Source organism: Aspergillus aculeatus, assembly GCF_001890905.1.
Source record: "Aspergillus aculeatus ATCC 16872 unplaced genomic scaffold ASPACscaffold_3, whole genome shotgun sequence".
Lineage (NCBI taxonomy): Eukaryota > Fungi > Ascomycota > Eurotiomycetes > Eurotiales > Aspergillaceae > Aspergillus > Aspergillus aculeatus.
Window position 1 is genome coordinate 2,221,334 of NW_017962978.1, and position 9,928 is coordinate 2,231,261.

General features: G+C 51.8%; 3 protein-coding genes across 3 annotated transcripts; 2 read left to right on the forward strand and 1 right to left on the reverse strand.

The window, feature by feature from the left end:
- The first annotated feature begins 239 nt into the window (after window positions 1–239).
- ASPACDRAFT_1865335 (putative fructosamine-3-kinase) lies at window positions 240–1,570 on the forward strand. The gene is made up of 2 exons (XM_020197851.1): window positions 240–1,232; window positions 1,291–1,570. The coding sequence occupies exons 1-2, from the start codon at window positions 274–276 to the stop codon at window positions 1,382–1,384; spliced, it is 1,053 nt and encodes a 350-aa protein (XP_020059595.1). The 5' UTR covers window positions 240–273; the 3' UTR covers window positions 1,385–1,570.
- A 59-nt stretch (window positions 1,571–1,629) lies between these two features.
- Window positions 1,630–2,764, forward strand: ASPACDRAFT_1896817 (uncharacterized protein; the record flags this gene model as incomplete). Its single annotated transcript, XM_020198712.1, has 3 exons — window positions 1,630–1,742; window positions 1,813–1,817; window positions 1,875–2,764. The coding sequence occupies 3 exons, from the start codon at window positions 1,630–1,632 to the stop codon at window positions 2,609–2,611; spliced, it is 855 nt and encodes a 284-aa protein (XP_020059596.1). The 3' UTR covers window positions 2,612–2,764.
- A 2,875-nt stretch (window positions 2,765–5,639) lies between these two features.
- Window positions 5,640–8,199, reverse strand: ASPACDRAFT_40581 (glycoside hydrolase family 3 protein; the record flags this gene model as incomplete). The annotated part of the gene is made up of 5 exons (XM_020200779.1): window positions 5,640–6,130; window positions 6,196–6,245; window positions 6,293–7,554; window positions 7,617–8,050; window positions 8,106–8,199. The coding sequence occupies 5 exons, from the start codon at window positions 8,197–8,199 to the stop codon at window positions 5,640–5,642; spliced, it is 2,331 nt and encodes a 776-aa protein (XP_020059597.1).
- Window positions 8,200–9,928: the final 1,729 nt, after the last annotated feature.

Sequence of the window (9,928 nt, forward strand, 5' to 3'; positions counted from 1 at the left end):
AGCGATGACGATGTAGATCTGTAGCTACAATTATACTCGCACTACAGTTGGTGCTGTGCTGTGACCTTGGGCTTGCTATGTACGGAGGATTGAGCGCAAATGATTTATCCTGTGAACGGAGTACTGACTCGAGCGATGCCTTATCTTATCGCGATAAGATAATCAATCGACGTCATTGCTGCTCCATCACCGAATTTATTTGCTCTTGTTCCCCTCACTCAATTCTCTCCTCACTTTCACACAACCTCTCCAAACCCGATTCAAATATTCATCATGGCACCCGTCCCCACCTCAATCCTCCGGGCTCTTTCCAACACGGACCCCGCCAAAGCCAACCTGTCCACCTCCGGGCTAGGCTCCGGCTTCACCAGCACCGGCGCCATCCGCGCCACGGTGCCCGGCCCAGACGGCCGCGACGAAGAACGCCGCTACTTCGTCAAGACCTCCGCCGATGGCACCTCCGCGGCAGAGATGTTCCGCGGGGAGTACGAGTCCCTGAACGCCATCGCCTCGAGCGTGCCAGGCTTCTGCCCACGGGCATTAGCCTGGGGGAGCCTGGACGACGACGACGGCGACGACAACTACTCATCCACCTCATCCCCCAAGAAAAAAAGCTACTACCTCCTAACCGAATACCTCGAACTCGGCGGCAGCGGTCGTCGCACGAGTGATTCTTCCTTTACCATCGCGCACCGACTCGCCCAACTCCACTCCACGCCCGCCCCACCGGATCCGGAGACCGGGCGGCGACGGTTCGGATTCCCCGTGCCGACGTTCTGCGGGGACACAAAGCAGCCGAACCGGTTCTGCGACGACTGGGCGGAGTTCTACGCGAATGAGCGGCTGCGCACGGTCCTTGAGAGCTCGGAGCGGCGGAATGGGCGGGACGGTGCGTTACGGGAGTTGGTGGAGCGGACGGCGGGGACGGTCGTGCCTCGGCTGTTGGGGAGGGGGCATTTGGGGGGTGGGGAGGGAATTGTGCCTGTGGTGGTGCATGGGGATCTGTGGAGTGGGAATGCGGGGAGGGGGAGGATTGTGGGTGGACTTGAAAGCGACAAGGCTGGGGATGTGGTCTATGATCCCTCGGCGTGCTATGCGCATAGCGAGTTTGAGCTGGGGATCATGCGGATGTTTGGTGGGTTTGGAGCCAAGTTCTTTGAGGAGTATCACAGGTTGGTGCCCAAGACGGAGCCGGTGGAGGAGTATGGAGATCGGGTGAGGTTGTATGAGTTGTATGTTCTTTCGCTTACATCTTGATCAAGAGGGTAGGATAGGGCTGACTGGCTACAGGTACCATCATCTGAATCATCATGCGATTTTTGGGGCAGGGTATCGGTCGGGGGCTGTGTCGATTATGGAGAAGTTGTTGAAGAAGTATGGTTGAATGAGGTGAGTGAGGCGATTGAGTTAGGAGGGAGATTGAGTAATGGATGTAGTTGACAATGACTCTGTAGCTCAGCTATCAAGCTAGCTATATTTCTGGATTAATAATCTTAACTGATGACACCATCGACAGTCGTCATTATTTATTCCCCTCTTCTTTCACTTGACCTTCCATTCTGTATCTTTCAACCATAGCCATAACCACTCAATCCTCCAACTGAATTGGGATTATTCTCCTCGTCAACAATGCCAGTCCCCGATGCCGATATCCACCCCGAGGCCACTGGCCCCGCCAAAGCTCTGGTGGCCAACCACCAAGCCGAACAGCCCTTGAAGTTCTATGCGGGGTGGTTCTGTCCGTGAGTCTCTCCGCGCAAGATGTCTAGTTTATATACACCTAGGTACTTTCAACATACTAACGCCCCCCAGCTTTGGTATTCACCCACCATCCTAACACGCAACCCCACCGCCTTAACTAAAATATACCCCAGTCCAACGCGTCTGGCTCGCCCTGGAAGAGAAACAGATCCCCTACCAATACATCGAAGTGAACCCCTACCACAAACAACCCTCCTTCCTCGCCCTGAACCCACGCGGCCTCGTCCCGACCATCACCTCCCCGGATACCTCCTCCAATGCGCGCCCCCTCTACGAATCCACCGTCATCCTCGAATACCTCGAAGAAGCCTACCCCACGCACACGCCCGCCCTCCTCCCGCAGGACCCGTACCTCCGCGCCCGCGCCCGCATCTGGATCGACTACGTCACCTCCCGCATCATCCCCGCCTTCCACCGCTTCCTCCAGCATCAGCCCCGCTCCGCCCAGGGGGGTAATTCTGGGGAGGATGAGCTCCAGACCCTCCGAGCGGACTTTCTGGATACCCTCAAGGAGTTCACGCGGGAGCTGCACCCCCAGGGCCCGTACTTCCTGGGCGAGGAGTTGAGTCTGGTGGATGTGGTGCTCGCGCCGTGGGCGGTTCGGCTGTGGGTGTTTGATGAGTTCAAGGGGGGGCTGGGGGTTCCAGCGCCGGGGCAGGCGGGGAGTGAGGAGGAGGAAGGGGTGTGGGAGCGGTGGCGGCGGTGGGTGGCTGCTGTGGAGGGGAGGAGGAGTGTGAGGGAGACGCTGAGTGAGAGGGAGTGGTATTTGCCGATTTATCGGCGGTATGCGGAGGATAAGGCGCAGAGTGAGTTGGCGAGGGCTGTGCGGAAGGGGAGGGGGGTGCCTTGATTTGGTTCTGGGGATGTGGAGTGGATATTGGGTATGGTGGACGTGGTATGTGCGCAGTGCTCAGTGCTTAAGTCTAGGTCTAGGGCTAGATGGTATAAGACTTGGGGAACAGGTGGAGGAGATATCATCGGGAATTATCTATCTGATTAAACAGTGGAACTGTCCCTCCCAGCCAGGATTACTCTTACGTGGAAACCGTTTGGCTTCGATGATTATCGCCTTCTGCAGACGGCCCACCACATAATGCTTGTGGAGCACATTAGCCGCGTATCTGGCCCTCTGGTGGGTGTATGACTCTCGCTCCACGCCATCACCAGCGTTGAGGTGAAAAGTTAGTGTTGCGGAATCACAAGCCAGCAGTAGTCGCACTGCTTGCTCATATGGGTGATGTCCATTCTGCGCAGGATGCATAGTGGTTTCATATGATGCCCATCCTAGAAATACTGGAATTCTCAACCTCTCACATCTTGTGTCCAATGTCAGAAATTCGTCGCGCGAAAAGCCAGCTTAAAATGTACTGTAAGTGTCACAAAATCAGTAAGCTGAAGACTTTCGGACCCGGTTGAGCTGTACCCCAGTAAACTGCCAGCTTGTCTCCTGGCAAGCGCTCAGTAGTTCATCTGTACATCGCTATCGATTTATTATGGACATTAGCAAAGATGTGCGCTTTGTGCAGTTTTTTGTGCCATCATAATTGTTCCCGGTGTCTGTAGGAGTAGTGCATTGCTGCAGCGTTGCATGGTAGCCTTGTCCTCGAGAGCATAGACTCCTATACATCATGCAGACCCCTAGCTGCCCTGTTCATTGGCAGCCATAAGAAGCAGGTGCAAATGCCGAGGCAGGCGGATTTGTGGAGATGATCGTATGAGACTCGCTGAGTCCATGATATACATGCAGGTACAACTTCGTAGTGGTTGCAAAAGGACCACAACTGGTCGCTAATCCCTGTGCCGTTGTACAGGATCATGCACGGTTAGAAGCTTAGAAGCTGTACCATATCCAATTCGATGGAGTTTTCGGGTTTGAATCGTAACCTGTTCATCAGCCATGTAGCAGTGCAGCAGTGATGGAGTGCCGGGGATCAGAAGACACCTAGCTCAACATCGAACGAGTATGTAAGTTCTGAGACCACTTCGATACTCAAAGGCCTTTTTCAGTGGAGAAAGATGCGAACACCTTAGTGATGAGCCTTGCATGATCCTGTCTCAGATTATAACCAGGGTTCTGTTTTCCATGGCGCCTAGCGCTGTTGAAGCAAAAGTCTCCAAGGGAGGACTGATGTTGTTTCAGGTGCCCACGAGTTAACTCGAGCAATGAAGGCCGCTGTATCAGATCGATGGAAATCTGTGCCACTATCAAGTAAGGGAGTACGCAATAGTTAATTTACGCAGTTGCACTGTCATCCCACCTGAGAAATCGATCGGAGGGTTCAGCATTTCACTTGATGAAATTCATCGGATCGGTCATCCCCGGTTCCTTTGCAGACAGAATTTTGATGTCAGAAATAGAAGGAGTGTTTTCTCTCGGACTTCGACTTATCTCCCGTCTGAATGACGGAGGGGCCCGTATGAAACTCCCCATACATCTCAATGGAAACACAAAAGCTGCCCAAGCTTAAGGCCGCTCCGTTCGATTTTCGAATTCACGGCCACGCACAGAGTCAACAACTGCATCGGGATGCTCTGGTCCAGGAATGGAGGTGTAAATAGGATTGGACACTGCGGGTTCCCCGGATGGAGCTCCGTAGAATCCTTCTGGTGGGTGATCACCCCCGCATGAACGTGTGGTAGCTCAGCGCGTTCGACCGTGATCATTTCTCTCATGATGTTCTCAATGTGACTACTATCATGCACCTGCCCAACATGCCTATAAAAGCTGTCAGATCAGTCAAGCCCACGTATGATGTTGATTGAACTCACTCTAAGCGTCGCCAGGATTTGACGAAGTAATGACAGAGCAACCGAACATATCAGGGGGGTGCTGGAGGAAGCAAGGGAGAGACATGGGCGAGACATGTGTGTATGTATGGCACTGTTCTGTGTCCCATTTCTGCAAGCGGACCTGGAGCGTTGCGAAGTCTCCATTGCAGTCCCCGAGACTTCGATGAGTCCGACGCGGACAGGTATACCGATGGCCTGTGCAAAGAGCTGACGAGCTTCGCCAGATATCGACTCTGATTTCAGTGCTCGATAGCTTGTTTTCTCTGTGATTATGGGTTGATATCCGCGGCCGCAATACTGCATCGATCCAAGCTTTCTTTCCTGTGGCATGCGTTAGAGCCATGCAGTAGAATAGGTTTGAATGACGCTCACTGCGTCAAGATTGATGCTTGAGGACTTAGACCCCGGCTAATGATTAATGAATACCACGATTGTAGTTTGGGGTAGTCCTTCCAGAGTGTGTGACTACTACGAGCCTATTGGGCTTCCTCATGGGTGCTGGCCACTGAGTAGAGAAGCAGATCGGACATGAAGTGTCTCTCTGGCGCTCAGAGGGCTTCTGGATCAAGATGTCTTGTCTAACTGATAAATTTATTGCTGCATAACATGGTGCGTGGCCATGAGTATAGTAGAGAGGAAAGAAAGGATGATGAAGATGGAAGAAGGAAAGATAGAAGAAATGAAGCTTGGTAGATGGGAGACTTTAGGAGATGGAAGAGAGGAAGAGGAGAAGGAGATCGGACAGTTTGGAGAAAAGATTGGTGACTGCGGTGGAAGCAAAATGGGTGAAGAGATCTATCCAGGCTTGGTGGTTGTGAATAAGACAGTAGCCATGGGAATTGATAATCTAGAATGGGAATGATTCAACTGTATTCATAAGGCTGAGTTTGGGACACGCAGTAGTTGCAAATTCTTGAATAACCACATAATCGACTGAATTTCAGGGTTATAGGTGAATTAGTCCAGAATCACAGCAGTTTATTGAATTATGTAAAGCCTCTGGGAGGTGTAGCCTTTAGGTAAGCACTCTATAATCACAAGATGTTGGGCAAGATGTTGGGCACAAGCTAATTCAATGGCAAGCCATACTAAGCCTTCACTCTCAAAGAGAATGCTCCCGTCAATCTGAAGTCGCGAGAGCTTGCTCCAACGTAGACCTGGTATTTCCCAGAAGCAACAAGCCATTGCTGAGCAGCCACGTCCCAGTATGAAATGTCGCGACGACGCAGGCTGAACGTAACAATAGACTCCTGTCCTGCCCGTAGTTCAACACGCTCGAATCCGCGGAGCTGACGAACAGGTTGATCTGCGGCATCTGGAAAGCCAAGGTAGAGCTGGGGAATTTCCGCACCTGCAAGCGTGCCATTATTGGTGATGCGCGCAGAGACGGTTCCCACAACGTCCCATAGATCACTGTTTCCACCGACGGTATGGTTACCCCGGGGAGCTTTGGTCGTGGCAGAAGGGGTCTTGATGGCGAGATCCGAGTACTTGAAAGTGGTGTAAGAAAGACCATGACCGAATGGGTATCTGGGAGTAACGTTCTTGGCGTCGAAATAGCGGTAGTCAATGTAGACTCCTGTGGATGCGGTCAGCGTTTATAGGCCAAAGAGCACCGATACTCGAAGATCAATGACGACTTACCCTCAGTAAAGTTGCATTGAGCAGTGTAGCAGAGCTCCACCTTGTAATCACTCTCGTTCTTAGCGATAGTGTGGATAAGACGGCCGGAAGGGTTCACATCACATAGAGAAGGTCCACAATTGCGTTGCCCGACTCTTGGCCCAGAATAGATCCGTAGAGAACTGCCGTCACGTTGTCGTGCTCAATCCACTGGTCCAGCAGTCGGGGCCCAACGGTGTTGACTACAACCACGGTATTGTTACAGTTGTCTGCAACCGTGTTTATCATAGTGTCTTGATCCTCGTTATACAGCTCAGTGCGGTCAGCACCCTCACCTGACAGAGCATTGATGAAAACGAGGCAGACATCCGAGTTGGTAGCATAGTTGGCATACGAGGGTGACACGGCGGTACTGTCAGTTCCTTCTTGAATCAGCGTGGATCCTCCACTGGAGCTATAAGTATCGTTCATAATCCATCGCATCATAGTTGCATCTTGCGCAGCTCTGATAGTTAGGGCAACGTAAGGGGTAATCACGTAAGGAACAGATGCCTGTCCAGAGCCAGTGCCGGTGGCCAAATGGCCTTGGTAGGTCGGGCCAGACCCTTCGACGTTCATGGCAGCATTCGGTCCTCCCATGACCGGGCCAGCATGGGCTCCGAAAACACTCATCACACGGGGCTTTTTCAACGGAAGAGTGCCTTCATTCTTCAACAAAGCCATCGACTTGGCGCCGTTCTCGCGGATCAGCTTGGAATGATTGCCTCGTACGTCCACATAGGCATCCTGATCTTGCATCGCAGGTTGAAGGCCATTGTCCAGATTGACATGGTAATACCCAATAAGGTTTCTGATTGCCATGTCGTTCAACCGGGCCTCGGTGAGGGTACCATTCGACAGAAGAGTCTTCATTGTAGAAGTGCTCCAGATACTGCTCGAGCCATAGTCCTCGCCGCCTAATGCTGATCCTTCGGCGCTGTTTTGCCCATTCATGTCGGGCCAGACCAGACCCGGAAAGCCAAGCTCTGTCTTGAGCGTCTTCATCAGGAGATCCGAGTTTTCGCAGCTGTAAGTGCCATTGACTTTGGTCATTGCGCACATGACGGCGCCAAGGCCATTCTTCACTGCATCGTAGAATGGCCAGAGGTATGTTTCGTGCAAGGTTTTGTCGTCTGCGTTGGAGGAATAGGGTGCCGAGTCGGAGTCCGAGGAGACAGTAGCACGCCGACTGAATGAACCGGAAGGCTGAGGCCCAGGCGACGAAGAGTTGGAACCACCAAAGCCCATTCCCCCGGAAGGCATTCCTCCTCCACTTCCACCACCACCACCGCCGCCGCCACTGGAAGTCCGGTTGGTTTCTTGCTCGTAAAGGAGAAAATGCTAGCAGATGGCGCAGTTAGAGTCAGCAAGCCCGTAGTTACACTGTCCATGGATCATCTTACTTTGCCACCGGGGATCACTCCAGCGTCGACATAACCCTTGGTAGACAGGCCAGTAGCCAGGCCATTTAGATAGGGATCAGGGCCGAATCCCTCGACATTACGACCACCCCAAGGAGTACGACCCATTGGCTGAGAAGTAGGACCAGCAACCACCTGAATGCCTTTGTTGTAGAACTCCGACCCAACTGCTTTGGCTTGAGCATAGATGGCGTCGCGGTCCCAAGTCATAGCCAAAGCGGAGGACAAGCTGAAAGCAGAGACATAGAAATAGTTCTGAAGACCCATATCCCCATCAAGGAACTCTAGAGCACTGAAGTTACCATTGGATGAGCTAACACTGCTACCGGTGATCAAAGCCAGCTTCTGATCAGTAGTCAGTCCTGCAACGAAGGCAGATGCCTTTTCATATGCAGCCTCCCAGTCTCCCAGCGTGACTATTCGTTATTTAGCATGCTTCCAAGAATCATGATACATGGCCAGTCTACTTACCACCATTAGCCTTGAGTAGACCCAATGTTGAAGAATTCGTGGCGCTTGTCAAGCCAAGCAAGGCTGCCGTTACGGCAAGTGAAATGAATCTCATCTTACCAGAAGAATATAAGAGAATGAAACCAATGATTGACTTTAGTCAGATGGGAATATACGAATGAAAGAGCGAGTATGGCCAGCCAGTGGGAATGGGTAGAGATTCCTGGCATCTTCTACGTAGGCGCATGGCTCCATTTATAGTCCACATCTCTCGCAGTCTCCGTCAACCCTTCTTGTCCTCAAGCACTGTCCTTGTATGACAAAAAGAGAAGACGCTCCGACATTCGTGGTATGAAGTCCCTGAGTATTACGACGCGAGGCCCACCAGCAGTCTATCTGAACAGGTAATGTTCAAGGGCATCATTTCTTCCTATAGCCGATGCGGCAGGCGCAGGGTCGCGACTAGCAACATCTAGTCTGCGCCGGACGCCAAGTCGGATAAGCCGAGCGCGCGCGGGTGGTAAAAACCATAGCAAAACGCCGAAACGAGGAGCCGAGTACGGCAATCTGGCTTATTACGGCTTCCCGAAACCCCAGGTGACGCGTCACATCCAGTGGTTGAAACCCGCCGGCTCAGTCGCTTCTTGGAGTGAACGCATCGACATCTTGGTAAGATAGGCTATGCTCCAAGATTCTCGCTGTTATTGGAGGTTGGACCGCAGAATTCCCCTTAGTCAGCGGAAGGTTTGTCGCATCAGGGTCAGGGACCAACAAGCCTCGGATGACCCGAATCGTGTACTGCCAGGTTCGCAATAGTATCATATCGATTCAGGCAAATGTAGAGGTTTTAGTGAAATAAGCATAAGGAGCTAGTGAGCTTGTTCCGTGTTCACAGATAGGGCTGGCTATCTAGAGTGGTGGCCACCACCCACATGGTTCCGAAGCACCGTGCCTCAATGGTCTATCGTCTCATCATTGTCCTAATTGAAGGGACGAGGAGATTGCTCAGGGTCGACGCCATAGTCCCTTGATATGTCCTGCTGTTTGTCGGGAATCCTGCTTAACGTGTACTGCAAACTGAAGCAGTAAGTGCAGGCACATAATAAGATCTGATTCCTCAATGAGTCTTAGACGATGTCAGTCAACGGTCCTTAGAGACCGAGGAATGGTCCTGGTTAGGCAAGCCCATTAGCGTAAGTTCTAGGATGCATGAAGAAACATGTAGACTCCAGCTTGAGCTTGCTATAATAGACACGCCAATCAGATGCGCGTAGTTCATCATGCACGATAACAAGCTGGTGGGTCAAAGATGCATGTCCAGCTAAGATATGGATGAAATTGGGCTTGTAAGTTACTTGGTGACTTGTTGGAGAAACGAAGTAACCGAATCTGGCAAGAAGACAACCTCTATTCACGTGACCAGCACATCCGCCGCATCACCATCATCGGTCGTCATCCAGCGATTTCCAATTGCGACGAGTCCTTATAAAAGCGTTGCTATGGAACTACTTTACGGACGACGGACGGAGTCCCTTTTGGCTGAATTACTTTGACAATAACCGATTCCAAAATCCACTGGATCACTGAGATCAGATCCGCTGTCAAAGTCACACTCTGTGCCTGGAGAACCAGACAAAAGTAGATATGTCACTGCAACGATTGTACCGTGACGAGAACGGTGGGAACCCCCAAGAATAAGAAATGGATCGTTCTCCAGGTGGAAAAATTTACAAGGGGAAAGAAGATACAAGAAAGTAACCCGTGGTGTTGCTTTTGAGGGAGTGGAAAGTTGATTAATGCAGGTCTGTTCTCCCCCCCCCTCTCTCTCTCTCTGTCTCTCTCTC

What these genes read in the sequence shown, in the direction of transcription:
- ASPACDRAFT_1865335 (XM_020197851.1), top strand. Translation starts at nt 274, where the DNA reads ATGGCACCCGTCCCCACCTCAATCCTCCGGGCTCTTTCCAACACGGAC. An exon ending in CGGGTGAGGTTGTATGAGTT is followed by an intron (nt 1,233 to 1,290) that starts GTATGTTCTTTC and finishes GACTGGCTACAG; the next exon opens with GTACCATCATCTGAATCATC.